At 31.3% G+C, this 21,657-nt stretch overlaps 2 protein-coding genes across 2 annotated transcripts; one reads left to right on the top strand and one right to left on the bottom strand.

Annotated features, from left to right (window-relative positions):
• Window positions 1-2,465: 2,465 nt before the first annotated feature.
• Window positions 2,466-4,202, bottom strand: LOC136220233 (uncharacterized). Its single transcript, XM_066008020.1, has 4 exons — window positions 4,191-4,202; window positions 3,870-4,115; window positions 3,606-3,767; window positions 2,466-2,669 (listed from the first exon to the last, which is right to left on the bottom strand). The coding sequence occupies exons 1-4, from the start codon at window positions 4,200-4,202 to the stop codon at window positions 2,466-2,468; spliced, it is 624 nt and encodes a 207-aa protein (XP_065864092.1).
• An 11,315-nt stretch (window positions 4,203-15,517) lies between these two features.
• Window positions 15,518-16,082, top strand: LOC136217489 (major allergen Pru av 1-like). The gene is made up of 2 exons (XM_066004086.1): window positions 15,518-15,701; window positions 15,781-16,082. The coding sequence occupies exons 1-2, from the start codon at window positions 15,518-15,520 to the stop codon at window positions 16,080-16,082; spliced, it is 486 nt and encodes a 161-aa protein (XP_065860158.1).
• Window positions 16,083-21,657: the final 5,575 nt, after the last annotated feature.

The following is a 21,657-nucleotide window of genomic DNA, read 5'->3' as shown; positions in this document are numbered from 1 at the left end:
GGATGAAGCTGTTTAACCTTATGACATTGACAAACATTACAAGAACGAAAAAATCTTGAATATCATATTTCATTCTCTTCCAATAAAAGTCTACAGTACTCTTTTCAATGTCTTATAATATCCTTCATTATTGATTATGTAAGGTTAAAATAATGGTCGAGTGAAAGAAGAATCAACTAGAAGATATACCATTTCTTTGGAAAAAGATTAACCCATCAGGAACCGTCCACTAATCATTCAAATGCCCAATTGCTTCAATGTCTTATAAGATCGATTTTATCACATATCAGTTCATTTTAGCATATATATATATATATATATATATATATATATATATATTGTGTGGTAGCAAATAAAGGGTGAAAATAGAGGGCCAGGTCTACCAGCGGTTGGAACCACCTCTATCATATATAGTTCTGATCCCTTAGATATGGGAACCACCTTTATCACGATGGTTTCGGTTTCCTTGTTTCAGATAAATTAAAGTTGGAGGTGGTTAATTAGCTCATTTAGTTTGTATTTAATTACAAAATCCAACTTGATTTACACATAATAAGGAGTAAATTTCCTCAAGTTTGTTTAAAACAATCAAATTTTAATTTTGTAGTTTTAATCTAGCTTAATTTTAAGAAATTGTATACTAGTACGGAAAACTTGGTTGTGGACCACTTAAATGAGGAGTTTAATTTAGTAAAAAAAATTACACGCAAATGTAAAATTAGGCTTCACGAGTAATTCTTATATTCACCATTGATCTTATAAACAACATTCTCTTATATATAAACTGAATTGGTTGCTTGTGTATATTGTATGCTTTTTTTTTTTTTGAGGGAATTACTTGAATAATATAAAAACATACATTAAATTAACTATAGAAACTAAATGCTAACTTAATTAACTCAAACTATGTTGTTTAAAATGAGATTTATAATAAATATAGAAAATGAAAATATGAGAAAACATATAAATAAGGGGAAATCTCATTTCCGTTTGGATAAATAAAATCAACAAGCACAATTATATTTTTTCTACAGAGGGAAAGAGATTTTATAACTCAAAATTCACAGCATTAGACAAAAAAGGAGGAGGTAAATCAAACCAAACTTCATAATCAGATATAGAACCAACCAACCAACCGATCGAGCCAACACATGTGCAGTATGGTTCATTCACCTTTTACAGCAAGATAGAGACTCGTCAAGCAGAGCATCCAGGGTACAGTCAATAAGGCCATTACAGCAGGCCACAAAAGAGCTCGAGGAATACCGAGCAAGCCAGTCGAAGCCCACTAAAGACTGATCAACAAACAATGCGACATCAAAGTTGATCTTGAGCTTACCATTCGGCGGGGGCTGCCAAGGAGACAGAGGAGCTGGTGCAGCAATGCTGAGGAGTCCGATAGAGTAGTTGGGCCTGCTGCCAACGAGATAGAAGCATTGTCGCATTGCTGAAGAGAATAGTGGCCGGAGTGTGCGCTTTATTCCACGTCCAGTTATTCAGGTCAGTCCAAATCGACCAACACAGTATTTCTGTTTCGTACTTTTATTCCTCAAGTTCGTATTTCTGTTTCGTACTTCAATCGTCCAGTTTTATAACAAGAATAGGAACAATAAAATGCTTTTCAATAACTTATTTCTGTTTCGTACTTCAATTCCTAGTCCCATAGATTCCGATTCTCTTCCTATTTCCTGCTCGATGACGATCATAACTGGATCCGGGAATATCAATATCAATATCAAAGGTATTCGCTCCTCTCTCGTGGTTCACTGTGCATCTGAGATGAATGAAAGCTCAACCCATGTAACTGTGGACAATACCTTTTAAGCAAGGTTTGTCCTGGCGAACCACCTGGAAGTCTCTCCCTAGATAAGTCATGGACAGTCCATTCTTCTATTTGAGCCGCGGATTAGATATCCATTGGACCATCTAGATAGGCCAGACTTATATTTCAATATCAACCGAGATTCACCTTAACCTTAGAAGAGTCATCTCTGAAACTGAAAGCCTTTCGACTGAATACCAATAGAATAGCTTTTCTTTAGAGTAGCTCTTTCCAAATCGAGTAGCCCTTTACTTTATAGAAAAGAATAAGGATGTTTGAGGTCTAAAATCCACAAAATCAATTGTGTAATATATCTGCTAGTTGTAAACCTCTCTATTTTTCAACAATACATGTGAAAAAGACTTGAGAACCAGGTAAATGTAAATGGCACTTCCAAATGAAGTTGGCTTGAACATATCCAACTTCCTCAGCATCTGAACTTCATCTTTATGTACAACTAGCATCAGGAACCACCGAGTAGGAGTTTCAACAAGGTGTTTCCTTAATGGATCTTCTCCCAAAGGGGAGAGAATTGATGAAGCTGCACTAACCATTTCTCTAAAGAGCTTTTCATCTCAGGTACGTCTATACCTCTAAGCTTCAGTAGACTTAGAAAATTAGACCACATTCATCTTCAAAAACACTAGAACCTGAATGGACCATCCCTGGTGATGTGAATCAAGTAAGAATGAGTCCAATTTTGCCAAATTGATGTGCAAACAATGGAGAACAAGTGAGAATTCGCAGGATCACTGGATAGATCAGACCTGGCAGGCAACTGAGGTTCACAAAAGGAAGCTGCAGCATCATTCTCATACCAAGTAAGAAATGTCAACTGAGAAGATATCTATGCAAAGTAATAAATTGTTGTTTGCTCACCAATCTCCCTAGAGACCACCTCATGGAAAAGACCATTTCAGAATTATTTTCAGTATTTCTCTCACCGAAAATGTCTGTAACTATACCATAGAGGCCGAAGTACATCAGTTTCCTCATTTATCGGAGTATGTCCTTCATATTATATATCTTTACATTCATCTGCAATGTCACTCCTGCTAGAAAAGACCATTAATTTTTGGTGTCATAGTACCATAATGATTATCATAGTAGTTACCAAGATCTAGTAAAGTGTAGCTTCGCCCAAATCAGTTTCCGCATTTCTCGAAGAATTGCAGGGAGTCTTAGAATTGTATCTTTACATTCATCTGCTCTTTTTCTTCACTGATTTTCTCAATATAGACAACTGCTGAGACCGATTCTCAGCTTTCCAACTGTAAAAATCATGCAGAGGAATTTCCTCCACCTGCCATTTCAGGAACTCATTCTTCCAAGATCCCTTTAGGCAGCAAAACCAATGGTCTGGCATCTGGATACCGGGCTAGAAAACTGTGAATAATGTCTTCCCTGAACCAGGATCATGGGCTAATATACAACCCCCTGGATTATCTACAAAGAAAATTGAATCCCTTCTACTTGGTGGAGTTTCATATGCCCTTTATGCCTTGGATGAGCAGAAATTCCTGCTACCATTAAATCACGGGCTGTAACGGGTGCTTCTAGGCTCATAAGTTCTAGCACTTCTTTTCCCCTGGAAATTTAGTGAAAAAAATGTAACCAATACTATCTCAATTTAGAATTACCATTCAAAAGATATCATTTAAAGAGAGAAAGCACAAAAGATAAGATATATATTTGTTATCCATGGAAGAATGTCTTAATTGATAGTATTTTCCATCCTTGAATTAATTATTGGAAACAAAAATTGGTAAGAGAATTCTTGTACCTTAGGCGATGGAAACTCAATTATGGTATCAATGCCTTTCTGAATAACTCCACAAATGCGACAAACATGACCGAGATCATCCTTCAAGATAAGAGAATGGTCACACTCATCTCCATGTTCTTCCACGCATTCACCGGTCGCAGCCGCAGCAGCAGGAGAGTCCTATCAAAAGCAATATACAGCTAAGGCAAAAATAGAAGAAAGTAACAAACAAGTGGAATTTCAGAATTCACAGTAAAGTTGTAAGTTAAGCTATTGGTATACCTTGGAACACTCTAATGCAACTGTCATCTCGTCCCAAAGCTTAGAAAAATCATCATTTGCAACGCCATCTACATCATTAATCTGAGGAGGATACTTTGGAATTTCTTGAGCAGTTTCAATCAAGGAATCTTTCTGATGCAAATATTCAGTGTTAGCATCAATATCTTCAGAGTCCAGGATTATAATAGGTATATTAGTCCATTCCTTTACTTGTTTTGATGCACTGGCCTCCACACAACCCCTTCCCTGAATATGAAAACACACCAATCAAAAGACCATATATACTATTCTTTCCAAGTTTAATTTCAGATTTAGAAAAGCCCAATTTGTCATTTTATGATCGAGACAAAAGACTTTAGTCAAGCATACTAATTGAAGAACAAAATTGATCCTTACAGATAAAGGCGGCGTTTGTGGAAGTTGATGAGGATTAAAGTACCCCTCCCATCCATCATTGGCATCAGAATCAGAATCAGAATCCAAGATTATCATAGGTATATCAGTGGTTGTCCCATAAAATCTTGATTGGTTGAAACTATCAAACCCAATATCTGAATCAAGGATTAGTATAGGTAAATCAGGTGATGATCCATAAACTCTAGATGGATCATCCTTCAAATTGACATCATCACCAAACTCAAGTCTTCTCCCTACTGCTTGGAGAATGTGAGAAGGAACATATCTTCTACGTTTTCTCTGTAACTTTATTGGAGAAGAGTAGGTTGAAGTGCTACATTCCTTTCTTTTTTTGCCAGAGTGCTCGCCTTTTCAATTTCAATATAAGGAAGACAAAGAACAGCTAATAAGTCATATAATTCTAACATATAAACAGAAATATGAACACAAGAACATAAATGTTTCAAAGAACAAATAATTGGGAAATTTTAAAAAGTGAATGAAAATTTAACATACAAATGGAACAGGAAAATCAGAAAGAAAAAAAATCCATGGAAGTGTAGAATACGAAATCAGATGTAAAAGGATTTCAATGGAAGTATCATATTTGAAGACTTTTTTCCATGGTTCTTACCATAACCATCCTTGGGTGGAGGTGAAGTAGCAGAGTCGATAAAGATCACTTGTTTCTCCATTAGTAATCTTCTAGGACTGTTGAAGAATGAAGAATAGGAAGAAGGTATGGTGTTTAGAGTGGTTAACAAGGTATGGTTTTTAGAGTGAGATTTTAATTTATAATCTTTAGAGGAAGAATATAGAGAAGAGGGAACAGAGAAATATGGAAAGTGAGATTTCAATTTTGGAGAACTAATTTTAGGGAGAAAAGTGGAAAGTCAATGTGATTTCGATTTATAATCTTTAGAGGAAGAACAGAGAAAGACAAGAGAAGATGGAAAGTTAATGGTATTTCAATTTTGAGGAGTTAATTTTGGAAAAAAAATGGACACTCAATGAGATTTCAATTTTGGAAAGGAGAATGTTTAGAGAGAGAGGAGAGAAAAAGGAATAATCAATGAGATTTCAATTTTGGGGAGTAATTTTAGGGAGAAAAATGGAAAGTCGAGCCAAATCAACTCACATATACTTTAAGATAAAGTGAATTCAATTGAAGCGTCGTAAAGAAAATGGTAAATGTAAACTTAATTAATTCTTTAGTCATTTATTTGTTTTTCCATATGAAAGTATAAAACTACCCTTAGTTATATAAATACAAACTTTTTTAATGTTATATATATATATATATATATATATATATAATTTATCATTTATTGAAGGACACAAGTTATTTAATTTTAATTGTATTTTCACCTTACACCACGTAATATTTAACATACATTTTTCTCATATATTTTTTTACCAATATATATATATATATATAAATTTTTTATTTCAAAAGCAATTATTCGAGAAAAGTATAAAAATAAATTTTGTAATTTGCCGATTTATAAAAACAATCATAAGAGTTTAAAAGTTTTCAAATAAAGATTTGTATTTTATAAATTTTGCAGTTAAAAGGATATATGAGTCAATTTTTATTTATTACACTACTTTTTATAGAAAAGGTAAATTTTATTGAATTGAGGGTTTTAGAGTGGTTAATAAAGAAAATGTTATTAATGGTAAATAATAATCTTTAAAGAGAGAGAAGAGAGAAAAATGTGAAGTCAACGAGATATTAGAAATTTTGAATATGAACTGACGCTTTAGGGATTTCAATTTTGGAGACTTATAATCCATATATATTTTAAGGTCCTCAAAGTTTATCTTGATTAACTCTTTAATCCTCTATTGGTTTTTGCATATGAAAGTATTTAGTTATATAAATATAAATATAAACTTGGCTTTTATTGAAGCATAATACTCATTTAAACCTCTAAAATAAAAATTTAAAGTCAATTAGCACCTTAAACTATCAAAATCATTAATTATGTCACTTAGCTGAGCCAAAATCATCAATTCAATTTTCATCCTAGATAAAATCAGAAACTGTGACTATTTGACATTGACTGTAATAATCTCTATATTGGCTTAAAATGAATTTGGGAAAGAGGGTTTAAAACTGTTCAACTGAATGATTTTCAATGATGACCCAATTGATGCTTTTTACTTCTTGAGGACTGAACTGATGAGTTTTGCTTAGTTTAGGGACTAGATGATGATTTTAATAATTTACTGTTCTAATTTACTCTGAAATTTTAGTTTGAGGAGTCAAATAAATATTATGTCTTTATTGAAGGACACAAGTTAATGTCTTTATTGAAGGACACAAGTTATTTAATTTTAATTGTATGTCCACCTTACACCACTGTAACATTCTCTAGAATTAGATTAATTAAATTTTCAAATAATTAATTTCATTTTGCACACATTTGTCTCATATTGATATTTATGCTTCAAATTAAATGTTTCTTGACCAATATATATATATATATAATTTTTTTTTTCAAAAGCAAAGATTGTTAGAAGAAAATATAAAAATAAATCTTGTGGTCTTGCCGATTTACAAAAACAGTCCTCGTGGATTAGAAGTTTACAACCAGAGATCTGTACTTTGTGAATTTTACAGTTAAAGGATCTGCGAGTCAATTTTTCGACCAAACAATATTTGTGATTTAGTAAATTTGCAAAGTTGACCTTGAATTTTAGATAATTTTCAAAGTCGGTTTTTTTTTTTGTTCGTAAGGGTATCCACCGTCGACAACAGTGACTATCTCTTTCGCAGATGGTTTGCACCTCTATGAGTGAGACTACTGGCCACGAAATTGTTTCCATTCCCAAAGGTGAGGATCGAACAAAGTCGGTCTTTTTAATTGTTCAAAATCGCCCCTTTTTTGGATAAATATTCACGACAATAATTTTTAAAGAAATAACGGATATAAACTGCAAAAGACACAAACTTCTATTTGTAAACTTTTAAACCATGTCGATTATCTTTACAAATCGAATAAACCACAAGGTTATTTTTGTATTTTTCTCTAAATATTATTAAAATATAAATATTATAAATTTTGATCACAGACATGACATTAAGAGAGGTATTAGAATTTTCTCAAGTTCAAACTCTCTTAATTTGGTCATGTCGTCCTCTCCACCATTAATTTTAGTCCTTTTATTTGTTTTTGCATACAAAAATACAAAATTAATATCACATGTTATTTTATCTTAAGTTTTTTATAAAAAAATATTCATATATGTTAATTACCTAATCTGAAATATTAAATTAATTGATAAATGAATATATAAATATCGTTGCAGCTATTTATAAAATTAAATTAATAAATAAAATACCGTTGCAAGTTAGAAATTTGTATTTGATGAGGGCATCTTGCTTTATGCGGAGCGTAAAATAGAACACGTGGGGCGTGAATCCGGGGCTACCGTAAAAAGGGGAAAACACGCGGAAGGGAGGTCACTAGCATTCCACGCGGAACGTATTAGCCAGTGCATGGAGGATCCTACTTCCGGAGGACAGCTCAAGAGCTCATACACGCGGGGCGCAGATCAGGCATCCGGAGCAAGTTATACCCAGGAGGTCAACTACGCGGGGCGTAACACCAGGGACACCACGCGTGAACTTCATCAACGAGATGCGTCAAGTCCAGGAACTTGACTATGCGGGGCGTAGCAAGACCCCCGTGGGGCGTGTCCCGCCTGGAGTAAACTTCTTCACCAAGTTCTCATGAGGGGGGCCATTTATGATCTTCCTTATTTACAACTCATGCTACTTACTATTTACCATCCATGCCACTCCTTTTATCATTAACCCAATTTAGCCTTATCTTTATATTATTACTTAGCTTTGCAAATTGCCCTTTATGTAATTTGGCAATTAGGTTTTAAAATTCATCTCTTTCTATTGTAATACTTAACTTTTATCAATACAAAATATATTTTCTTCTTCATTGAAGTGTGTTAAGGTTTTCACCTTCAACAATGGGGATTTCACTATTCCTATGGATTTAGTCCATGAAACCCGAGATTCACTCCTTCTAGTTTAACTAGAGAAGAACATCTTTGTTAGTTTACGATTAAAACGAACATGTCACGAATTAATCCATATCAGTATTATTTAAGTTAAAACATGGATTCTATTTATAACAAAATAAGCACTTTTTTTTCTGTATTTCGTAGAATTAGATCCAACTTATTCTTTGATTTTCTACGTATAAAATCTGTATATAATATAAAATAATAACGATGGAATTGAGATGTCACTTCCTCTTTTTTACTGATAAAAAATTTAATATATTAATTTTAATTATATTATTATATTTATCTATAAAAAGATTATTTTGTCCGTACTATATCTAAGAGTTCTAAAAATTTAAATTAATCCATAAAATCTCTCTAATTCTCTACACATCTATATATAATATAAAACAGTAACGATGGAACTAAGGTATCACTTCCTCCTTTTTCAGTGATAAAAAATTTAATATATTTATTTTAATTATATTATTATATTTATCTATAAAAAAATTATTTTATCCGTACTATATCTAAGAGCTCTACATAATTTAAATTAATCTCTAAAATCTCTCTAATTCTCTACATATCTATCTATATATAATATAAAACAGTAACGATGGAACTGATGTGTCACTTCCTCCTTTTTTAGTGATAAAAATTTAATATATTTATTTTAATTATATTATTATATTTATCTATAAAAAGATTATTTAAAGTAAATATGAAAATAAAATAATAATATTTAATTTATATAGCACCATCACAATATACATGTAAATTCAAATCCGATTAAATATACACTAAGACTGATGAGAAGTATAAAGCTTTTGAATCCAACTCAAATTGGTTTTTGTTGAAAGTTGCCATGTCCAATCAAAAAATATAAAAAAAATCAACCATTTTAACCTAGGTATATATATCAAATTAGAATTTTTGTCCATATGTCATTGCCTATTAAGAAGAAACCAATAAACAATCAATAAAACTCAATTTAATCCAATCAAGTCACAAAAAAATCTAGAATCTAAATATTAAAAATAGGATAGATCTCTATGTGATTCAACCTAATTATTTCGTAACAACTTGGACAAATTGGTTGGTTCATATAAAATTTTACTTCATTGGCACCACCTTTTTGTCCAAAATCTTTATCCAATGGATATTTGCAGAAATAGCTAAATTTTTTTTGGTGTTTGTTGAATAAAAAGACTAAAAGTAACCTTTTGCCAATGGTAAAATACATGAAATGTAGAAACTTAACAATTTTAAGTAGAAAATTAGCACATGTAACCAGGGCCGGTCCTGGTAATCTATGGGCCCTAGGCGGAATAATAATAAAGGCTCCTTTAATAAAAAAAAAATATTTTACGTAACAAAATTTAAAATGTATTTCAACACATGATAAATAAAAAAGTATTAGATGTTTATAATTTCTTTAAATTATAGATTAAACTTCTATTTAACAATGTGGTATCTAAAATTTTAGTATTTTGCTAATGTGGTATTATTTGATAACATTTACCTCTTATACTATTTTCATAAGAAAAATTTAACTTATATGGATAAAAAAAAAACTAAATAATTTTTAGAGCTTTTTACATTAATATCACAATTGGTTACAAAAAGTACAATTAAATCATATCATCAAAATTACTTTTCAATGTCATTATTTTTCGTATATAAGAAATAAAGTATGATTTAATACTCTAATTTAAAAAATTTAGACCTTAATTCATAAAGGCAAAAAGCATCATTAGGCTTCTAATCTTTCATTTTTTGGTTTATTAGGCCATTGATCTTTTATTTGGATATATTAAGCCTCCGATCATTTATTTTTTGTCTTATTAAGCCCCTGGTGACCAAATTAGTAAGTTGTGAATATTTAATTATGTTAAAAGAATGTTATTCATTGTACATGCATTCAAATTTTGTATTTTTTAACTGTTTGAAAACAGTTTTGGATGTGTAATATGTTATAAGAAAACTGTACAAACCTTAATTCAAATTGTAAAAAATATTTTTTTAATAATTTCAAATATAGATGAAGTTAATAACGTATTTTTAACAGAATTAAATGTTCACAACTTACTAATTTGGTCATTAGGGGTTTAATGAGACCAAAATAAATGATAAGGGGCTTAATGTATCCAAATAAAAGATCAATGACTTAATAAACAAAAAAAACGAAAAATCATAGGTCTAATCATGTTTTTTGCCATTCATAAATTTTAAACTTTAATAAATATATTCTAGACTTTTAATTTATAAACCTTTAACATAACTTAAAGTATTATTTGACATAAATTCATAAATTCAATAAATATATCCTATAGTCTTAAAATAAATATTTGTAAATGAGTTTTTAAAAGTGAATTTGAATCTAAAAAAACAATTTTGGAAATTTTTATGTTTTGCTTTCTCCATAATCCGAACACAGGGGATCATTATTATTATTTTGAGGATATCTAAAAAGCATGCATTTGTGAGGAATCGGACACAGGATCCTTGGGGTGGGGAAATGCACACTTTACCACTAAGCCACTGAACTAAATTTGAACTAAAATTATTTTCTATTACTTATATATATTTTCATACTAATAAAATTTTTGGGTCTCCTTACGGCATTGGGCCCTAGGCCGGCACACTCCTGGCCTAGGCCCAGGGCTGGCCCTGCATGTAACAAAAAAATGAAAATAAATAACAAACAAATAACAGTCTAATGTTGCAAGTCAATAAAAAAGTTATATATAAAATGTTAGTATGTAATTTTATTCATATATTGTTTTTTTGAAGCACATATATTGTTTTTTTTAAATATGAATAACTACAATTGATTATGATTTTTCTTCCTTGCAACAAATAAAAAATTATATTTTATTTTGGTTATTAACTCTGGATATTTCCAGAGATAAATGTATGTAGCTATTAACTGTAAATAATTCTAATTATAGACCTACAATATTTATTGATTCATATATTATTTTATTCAAAATAACTCATAATATAATCTTATTTTATTTATAATTTTATATGTTAAATATATATTATCATGTTAATTTTACAAACTAAAATATAAACCAACCCTAATTTATAAACTTTTGACCATAAATGGAAAGGTTCTGTATAAACCTTGAGCCTTTGAAAATGCATTTTGATCAATCCTCATACCTATTTTGTTCTGAAATAAGCAACACCAATAGCTTGAGGTTGAGTCTTGTCAAGACACAAAAATGTCGATATTATCTGGAACGGTAATCGAGATTATGAAAATGTTTTATATAGTCAATCGCATAGAAAAATAATACTTCACTATTTGAGCAAAAGAAAGCTTTTAATCCAATAAAGAAAAAAAAATCCCCTAAAAACAAATCATATATAATAACAATCTTAAAGAAAACTATAGACATCCAAGAACTTACCTTTCTTTGTAGACTTTAAAAGGAAAATTGTAAAAAGAATAAAAAGCAACAATAAACTCAAAGTGATAGCCAAAACCAAACTATAAAAATCAAACCATTCTGATGAATTCATAGAGCTTACCACGATTAATGAAGATGACAGAAGCAACTTCAGAAATCAAATAAATCTGGATACATAAGGCAAGTTAGAATTCAAAATTAAAAAATAGAGTTTTAACGCACAACTGACCCTAAAAGAATGCAAGGAATGAATCAGTTTGGTGTACATTGTAAATAGAAAGATGAAATATAACCCTAAAAACATTTTATTTAAATAAAGAGATAAGAGATGGAGAAGCAGGGAGTGGTTGGTTCTCTTCTAAACATGTAGGAAACGAAAAATTAGAAAGTTAGAGTAGTAGTTGTTTAGGAGAAAAATTAGTTCAAATATTGTTTTGAATTTGGGATTTAGGGCCCGTTTGGTTTAACTGCTGTTTGTTGTTGCGGTTTGCTGTTTGATTATTAGTGTTTGGTAAAACTATGATTGACTGTTGCTGTTAGTATGTAAAATGACTAATATGGACATGTTTTAAATAAATATATAAAATTAATTATAAAAATAAGGGTAAATAATTTATTAGTCCTCTAGTTTTTACCTAACACATTGTTTAGTCCCCCTATTTTAAAAAACACATTTTAAGGTCACTATCTTTTGTCAATATTAATCTTGTGGTCCTTTTATCTATTTTTTAGATTTTTAACCGAACATATCATAGCTTTTAGGTCAACCAATGTACAATACAAGTTGACCATGTTACTCTGTTATTTTATATATATCTGTCACTAGTACAGAAATGCTCACTTGTGTCGCACCTCTTGTGTCGCGCTTGAAGATAAAGCGACACAACAGAGTAACTAGTGTCGCACGTTCTATAAACGCGACACAACTAAGTATTCTGTGTTATCACTTGTATCATGCTTTAAGAGCGTGCGTCACAAACGAGTTACTTCTTGTATCGCCTGTTTTAGAGTGTGACACAAAAGCAAGCTTGTGACGCGCCTTTACCAAAGCGACACAAAAAGTGTGTTATCTTTGTGACACGCTTTTATAAAAGCGACACAAGAAGAGCCTTATCTTTGTGTCGCTCCTTTTTAAAAGTGCGACACAACTAATACGAACTACTATTTGAATATAATTATTTTTTCTTCACATTTCTTAAAATACAAAGAAATTAAAAAAAAAAGATGAAAATCAAATAGCATGTACATACATATAAACTTAAAAATTTATCCCATAAAAATTAATTAAAAATAAAAAATAATTTAATTAATTATAATAATATATTAAAAATAATGTTATAACTATTAATTAGTATAAAACTATTAATTAATAATAGGTATAATATTAATATTAATCATAATTTTTTAAATATAAAAAAATAAATTTTAGAAAAAATATTGATAGATTAACCCATTATTACAGATTTATACCATTTATTAAAATGATTTGAAATTAAAAAATTGTAAACTATGAAAAAGGATAAATAATTGGAGATTTATCTAGGTTCTTGAACCCTAAAAATCAGACCCAAAAAATAACTTCTCTGTTTCTTCTTCCCCATCACTGTCGTCGCCTCCTTTCTTCCCTATACAGCCGGCCGCCTGAGATTTCTTCCTCCGTGGCAAGGCTTGTGCCACCTTAAAGCCTCCGATCGGACAACTTCAATGCCTCCTACTGCTTCTGCTTCCTCCTCAATCCTAAAATTGTCACTGACGTCTTCCTTCGCCGAGAGTATCGGTTTCTGAATTTCCCCGCTCTTAAGTTTTACTCATAAAATTCAACCAATCTATTTCTCTCACATTCTCCCCAACCTTCAATTTTCACATCGCGTACCGATACCTATGGAAGCCCAACAAAGTGGGACTGTGTGCACTCGATCAAACTGTCGGTTCAAGCGCTCCTATTAACCTCCTCTTTGTGGAAATGGGTGTGGGTTATGATCAACATGGGTATGTATGCTATTCATTGCCCTAACTCTCTTTTATCCATCCTTGTTTGATTAATTAGTCGAATTGTTTGAGGTTTTATTCATCCATTGATTGTGTGTGTGTGTGTGAAATTGTGTGCCCCAGCCAAGATATTACAGTAGCTGCAATGCGGGCATGTAGAGATGCCATCTCTTCAAATTGGATTCCTGCTTTTCGCAGAGGTATGACTCTCGTGTTAATTTAATCATCATATAAGGAACTGCGACCTTATGAGGTCATATAACTCTGTAGAGCTTTAATATTGTGTTTCTCATAGTCCACTTTTGTTGTATTTTTTCTGAGAATTGTGTTGTTCTACCAAAATAAAAATTGGTCCATACCCTTATAAGGAAATAAAATTAATTCTAAAGAGGGGAAGATTAAAACCTATGTCACTCTGATTGTCATCTTTCTCTGCTGTGAAGTGGAGCTTTCTTCAGAAGAAAGCCTACCTAAGTCTGGTGTCTTTGCAACATCTCTAGGATTTGAGGTCTTGACCTTGAGTTTGTCGTTTAAGGAAATAAGCTGATTATACACAGCTCTTAGTAGATTGGAACATTTGGGAATATCCTTTTGGGTTCTCTTAAGATCAATTGAGTTAAAAGTCTTCTCAAATACCCTTTTTCCAAGAGGTAAAGCTCTAATACGAAAGGTTCTTGCTTCTCTTATAGAAGTTGTTTTAGTTGTTTGGCCATTAATGGAGTATAATTTGAAAATGAAGAGGATTGAGTTGAGTTGAGTTGTAAGGGATATAGATTGGTAAGATAACTGAATTAAATATGAGAGAGGATAGATATCTGTCAGATAAAGAAGATTGGGTATTTAAGGGTTGGAAAGAGAGTAGGATCTAGGCTATATGGTCTTTAAGTGGTTTGATGTTAACCCTTTTCTTCTCTTCATCTTGCCCATACATATGCTCAATTCCAGGTTTTGTTTGCTGTTAGTTATTTCTTGTCTCTATTTCTAACACTCTCCTCTCTCATATTTACACACAAACACGTCTAGTTGTGTTGGTCCTAACAGTATTTTTGTCTTAGTTGTGCATAAAATACAAATCTAGCTTTTAATCAATATACTAGTATTTCACATGCATCTCAAATTACTAAGGCATAGTTAAAATTATATTGTCTCCTACTTCAAAATATACATATATGCTTATGGGAGGAGAACACATGCATAATATATATGAAGTCCAAGTTTTACCATATTGTGTAATTTCAAACATTATAAGGGTGAAGGTTGGAGGGTGGCCAAAACCGGCAATTGTGCTATCATTTGCAGTTGAAGGAGATGGTAGTGGCTTTATTGAAGGAATCTGATCTAGTTTTATCTGCTGATGTTATTGAAACAATTATAGACAAGGTATGCATTATGCAATGTGATGTACACTCTTCTTGAGGGTTCGGTTCTCACTTTGATTTCTGATTTTGATGTTCATGTCTATTATTCAGACATTTAGCGAGGCAGATATAAAAGGGTGATGGGAGGATTGATCAAGAAGAGTGGGAAGAATACGCCGTAAAGAATCCATCGCTCCTAAAAAACATGACGTTGCCTTATTTAATGTAAATATCCTAATTAAGCTTTAAAACTTACATTGAATGCCCCATGAGATATAACATTCTGACTACTTTCATGTTAAAGAATCTGCTGTTTTTGTTGATTTAACTTTTTGCAATTTCAGGGACATAACTCTAGCATTTCTGAGCTTTGTGCTAAACACGTAAACCAGTTAGACATAAACAAGTCATTTTTTCAATCCTTAATATCATTTTCCAAACCCCATTAATCAGAAGCATGGCTGGTGTTTTAAAAATTCATAGAGATATTATAACTTCAGTCCCCGTAGCCACCATGTTCAAGATTTTTGTCCTCGAATCAGATAACTTTATCCCTAAAATTATTCGCCAAATCACCATTGAAGTTCTCGAAGGAAATGGAGGCCCTGGAACCATCAAGAAAACTTCCTTTGCTGCTGAAGGTAATTTCTTATTTTCATTTCTGTCAATAGAGGAATATGTTTATAAATCGTGTTGTCATGTCAAAAATTGAAAATGCAGGAGCAGAGTTCAAGTATATCAAGAAGAAAATAGAATCAACGGACATAGAGAATTTGAAGCACAGTTACAGTGTGATAGGAGGAGAGCCATGGATGGAAACACTTGATAAGGTTACTCATGAATTCGAAATGGTGAGTTTGGATGGAGAAACCAGTGTTAAGTGCAAAAGCTTGTATTTCGTAAAGGAAAATTCGGAGGTTGATGAAGACATTATTATGGCTGCTGCTGATAAGGCTATGGAAGTTTTTAAGGCCATTGAAGCTTATATTATATCTTGGCTAATACCTGATGTGCGAATTTAATTAAATGAATTTTATGTTTTGATTTGTTTATTTTTATGCTTTCTTTGAATAATGGAGTGTAACGGCCTTAATTTGTCTTTTAAATGAAAGTTTACAGTTTGTGTTTGAAATTGATTATTATATATACCATTTTGTTGTAACAAAGTTTATTGGGTGTTTCAGTTGCTCATTTTGTATGTTCTATGATATTCTTATTTTTTTATTCTTATTATTTTACTTATTAAATATTTCTTTTTTTTTCTATATTTAATTCTATTTAAATTTTTAATTTCTATTTATGTAGAATCAAGTAAATTTTTTATTATAAAATTTTATTCTGGATGATGGAAAATTTTGTAAAATTAAAAAAAAAAATTAATATTTTGTGTCACGCGTGGTGAAAGAGCGATACAAAGTGTACCAGATTAACCGGGAAGCTTGTGTCGCGCACTCTTGGAGTGCGTCACAAGAAGTATCATATGTTGTGTCGCGCGTGTGTAACAAACGACACAACGGATGAGTAGATTGTGTCGCTCTCAAGAGCGATACAAAGTTCTTGTGTCGCACCCCTGTTGTGTCGCACAAAAGTGCGACACAACAACCTGAAAAAGTGCGATACAAATAAGCATTTTTGTACTAGTGTGTTTATGTTAAAATATAACGATTACAAGTCTAAAAAAATTAGAGAAAAGGACCAAAGGGTTAATGTTGACAAAAGCTAGGGATCTTATAATGTGTTTTTCAAAATAAGGGAGCTAAACTGTGTGTTAGGTAAAAACTAGGGGACTAATAAATTATTTACCCTAAAAATAATACAAATAACTAAATAAAAATTACAAAAATGATAATTTATAAATAACTTCATTTTCTCCATAAAGTACTATATATTAAAATTTCAATTGCTATAAAAAATTTATAGTATTTATTCACTTAAAGATCAATTTTTATCTCTAAATAGGATGGAAGTAATATGATCTCTCAAAACGTTCATTTGAGTTGCTCCAGTTTCCTCATGATTTTCATTTGTATCAACATCATTTAAACTAGTCAATGAGTCATATGGCACAAAATCCGGATATGCATCCAAACGTTTAAAGCCCGGATCTGCTAATGCGTTTCTTCGAATATAATTATGTAGTGCCATTGAAGCAATCACAATATCCCTCTGTGTAGTAAATGCATAAGAAGGCATCGCTCGTAATATTCTCCACCTAGCTTTTCAAACACCAAAAGTTCGTTCAATACAACATCTAAGAGATGAGTGCCAACGATTGAAAGTCTCTTTATGCCCATTTGGTCGACCACCACGTTGAAAATCGGGTAAATGATATCTTATTCCCTTATATAGTGCAAGATACCCTTCAATTTGTGGATATCCAGCATCAACCACGTAATATTTTCCTGCATATATCCTTAAATACATAAATAAAACAGTATAACATACATATTCTAAAATAAAAAATAAAAAATTGGAATATGATTACCTGGAGGTGGTTTAGGAAAATTTACTTCTGTTTTATTGATAACATATTGGAAAAGTCGTGAATCATGAGCAGTACCTTCCCAACCAGTCAGTACAAATGTGAATAACATGTCAAAGCTACAGGCAGCCATAATATTTTGTGTAGGCACTCCCTTTCTACCAATAAATCGAATGATCTCTTTTTCTTTTACACAAGCTAGTATGTGAGTTCCATCAATTGCTCCAATACAATCCTAAAATTTCATTATGTATTTATAGTTTATAAAATATGATGATATAGAAAATTAAGAATATAAACATAATAATAATTACCTTAAAATATGGCATGTATCTCTCATCGTTAGCTATTTCAGGTGGGATTGTGGAAAATGTTTGGTCCTTAGGTTTTATCAAGTCCATTGAGAATTGTATCATTACTTTCAACACTTCATGAAAAATCCTATTAACTGTCTCACCCGAGTGTTGGAAACGTTATTGAACAGCTCGATTTGAAGCTCCTTGAGCGAGTACATATAAAAATATACAAACTTTCTCCAAAATAGATATTCTATTTGATTGAACTAGTCCATAATGCTCTCCAAGATCGCGACAAAGATTTATCAATGTCTTCTTATCCATTCTAAACATATTAGTACATCTTGTTTCATTGCCTCTCATTATTTCAAACAACCATAATATCCCTGTTTGGAATGAATCCATGCATGGTTCTTTTTTAATATATTTCAAATAATGTTGAGTTAGAATCTCAACACTATATATTACTCCTCTCAACATATCATCGTCTTCATTGTCATCATCAAAAATCGTTTCACGAACAACATCCATATCTATATAAAGAAAAAAGAAAAACAATATCATAAAAAAATTATTATATAAATATAAAAAGTCACCAATGAACTAAGGAAAGTTTAGACAAATCCAAATTAATAGTAATGTAAATAATTATAAAAATAATAATAACAAAACCCTCTAAGATAAAATATAAAAGACATGAAATCGGTTCTTTAACCCCTCATTTCTGCTACTTTTTCGAATTAAACTTATATTGAAGCCATTTAATCTTCAAATCATCATTCTTTAGTATTTTGTATAGTTCCCTGTGCAATTTATCAAGAAACAAATCCCCGCAAAAAAAATGAATATCAGAACCAATTTCTATCTGTGGCAAACTCAACACATCATCCAAAATCTCTTCTAAAGAATAATCACGAGGTCGTTCTCCTAACATTTTACCCCATGCAACAATTTTGTTTTCAGCAGTTACTTCAATGTTGTCCTTTAATGCATTAATAACATCAATAACTTCTGTAGTACTGTTAAGCCTAAAATATACCTAAAATATCATCAATAATTACATCAATATTGCTACGAATTTGTGCTATTTATACCTGTTTGGAATGCTTTTACTCTCGAATATGTTTCTTTCTTACAAGGTACGTAAATATTTGGTAAAATCCAAATAGGAACGAAAAGAGCTTAAAAACGGAAGAAAAACCTTACAAAAGGAGTCAAAAACAACAAAGATCAATTACACCAAAACGAGGACAAAGACGAAGTCAGAAACAGAGAAAAATGCAAATTCTCGACAGAGAATCCAAAATTCTCGGTAGAGAATTTGAGGCCGCGACAGAGAATCTCAAATTCTCGGTCGCGACACGCCCTTTCGTCCAAAGGCTGAAAAATCACTTCCTCACTCTCGGCAGAAAATTTCCATTCTCGGTAAAAGCAGAAATTCTGCCCAGCACAACAAACACATGTTTAAATTCCAAGAAACACGTTCGTTCGGGTGGATAGAAACGACTCTCCACAACGGATACGACTCTCCACAACGGACACGACACTTCAATCACGACTCTTCAACATCTATAAATAAAGTATTGATTTGAGAGTTGATATACAATGTTGAGAGAGTTAGATTTTGAGATTAGTGCAGAGTTTATAATATATTTATGTATTTATTTATTTATTTTATAGTTTTTATTATTCATTGAGGATGGTCACTATGACTAAATCCTCGTTGTTATTTAACGTTTGCAATTAGATGTTTACAGATAAAAAAAATTCAAGTTCTTTCAAAGATAACCTGGAGATTTGATTATCAATGAAATTCACAGAAGGAGTCTACAGAAAAGAAATTTGGCTAGCAGATACATTAGAAGGGAAAGAAGATTTTTGAAATAGGATGTCAGACGTGACAGATGATTTTTCCAGAAAATTTACCTCTTCCCAAACACCTTTAACCCTTTTCTACACACTTAACCCTTCACCAAAACATCATTTCTCTTTGTAAAATTTTTTATTCAATTCCTACATTACACCCAAATAATTTCTTCTTTTATCCTATCATTTCCTTAAACACCTACATATATCTCTCTAAGAAATCACCATGGAAACTCTTCTCAGACAGATGAGCGAGTAGGATGAAATTATCTTATCCGTCAGGAAGGAATTGTATACTTTTAATATAGTTTTGAAAGTTTCGGTTCATGTGCGTGGTTTTTTGTTCGTGGCCAGAACTAGAAGTTCGGGCATTCAACCGGAATCAGTAGATCCTTAAATTGAGAAGACACACAAAAAAAAGCGCTAAAAAAATGCTAGTAAAAAAATATTATTGTTCCAGGTAAGTTACATGGACAAAACCATTATTTAAAACCGGTCTAAGTAATTGACTTTGTCCATGATTTAGATTCTCCTTGAGAATTCTTAAGGATTATCACATTTTTAGTTTTTAGTTTTTCATATTTTAATTTCCTACATTTCGTTTTTGTTTAGTTTATATTTTAAAAGTTACACAAAATTTAAGTTTCTGTTTATATTTAGTTCATTGAAAATTTCTGAACTTACTGAGAATGTGAATTCTCAGTTAAGAATTCAGGATTTCAAAATTTCAAGGCAAAGAAAAAAAAATTCTGAACTTACCGAGAATTGAAATTCTCGGCCGAGAATTTAAAATTCTCGATAACTTCAGCGAAACCAAAAAAAAAAAAATCACGACCGCGGATCGCCATTCACGGTCGCGACACGGGTGTATATCGGACCTGTATCTCTTCTTTCTTCTTTAGTTCATGCACCATTGCTGAAAGTTTTGAAAAATTAAGTTTCTTCATATTCAAATGGTGTGAATTTACACCTTTTTAATACCAACAGACACCTTGATTTGTCCTGGATTGATTATAAATAATTGAAAAAGATCAGATTTTTGTTACTTACATTTTCTATTTATCTCTATCAGACAAAATCTGATTTCTTCTCAGTTATCACACATTTAAAAAAAATAACACAAAGTTACAGAATTTTTTTTCTTACTTTCGAAACCACCAACAGACATTTTAAGTCATCCTAACATCATTAAATAATTAGAGAAGATCAGATTTCCATACTTTTTCATCTCTTTCAGACAAAATCTGATATTCTTCTCCAATTATTCAAACCTTTCAAAAAGTTCCAGAGACTTTTTCCTTTTCTCAAAACCATGACTTCCAAGCATAAATCTTCCAAGAAGATTACTGCCGCACGCAATAAGCGTCCTGATTTATCAGAATGCTATGGCGCACCGTTTTCCATTTAACACATAATGAAGAACGCAGATTTTATAAAACTATTTGTTATATATAGTTTGTATATAGGTTTGTTTTTGTGTTTGTTCTTTCTGTAACTGATATATGTGTTTTTCTAATTTTAATAAAACTATCAAGTTTGATTCTTTGATTCTTTTTGCTTAAAAATGCGTTAACCATACAAGTTATACGAATACATCTGAATCTAAGTTTAAATGAAATAATTTAACTTTTAATCTGAATCCAAGTTTCAATGAAACAGTATAACCTTTACAATGACTTTGTAATTATTTTGAATCTGTATCCATTTCAGAAATGTTTCTGAACATCTGACTTTTCATATACATTACACGCTCATAAATTATAAATCATTAATAACTATTTCATGAACATTCATTTTATATTATAATTCTAAGTTTTGTTTTGTATATATGTTTTTCAATTTTGATAACATATCAACTTTGATTCTTTGGTTCTTTTTGATTCGTATGTGTTAACTATGCAAATTATTTGAATGAATCTGTATATATGTTCATATGGAACAGTATCACCTTCA

This window comes from Euphorbia lathyris, chromosome 2 (assembly GCF_963576675.1).
Source record: "Euphorbia lathyris chromosome 2, ddEupLath1.1, whole genome shotgun sequence".
In the NCBI taxonomy this organism is placed as follows: Eukaryota; Viridiplantae; Streptophyta; class Magnoliopsida; order Malpighiales; family Euphorbiaceae; genus Euphorbia; species Euphorbia lathyris.
This window is presented reverse-complemented; position numbering and strand designations above follow the sequence as displayed.

Excerpts from the sequence above, each read along its gene's own strand:
- LOC136217489 (XM_066004086.1), top strand. The coding sequence starts at position 15,518 with ATGGCTGGTGTTTTAAAAATTCATAGAGATATTATAACTTCAGTCCCC. Across the intron at positions 15,702-15,780 it reads AACTTCCTTTGCTGCTGAAG|GAGCAGAGTTCAAGTATATC; the intron begins GTAATTTCTTAT and ends TTGAAAATGCAG.
- LOC136220233 (XM_066008020.1), bottom strand. Across the intron at positions 3,768-3,869 it reads TTGCATTAGAGTGTTCCAAG|GACTCTCCTGCTGCTGCGGC; the intron begins GTATACCAATAG and ends TGCTTTTGATAG. Across the intron at positions 2,670-3,605 it reads TTGAGTTTCCATCGCCTAAG|ATATCTTCTCAGTTGACATT; the intron begins GTACAAGAATTC and ends TACTTTGCATAG.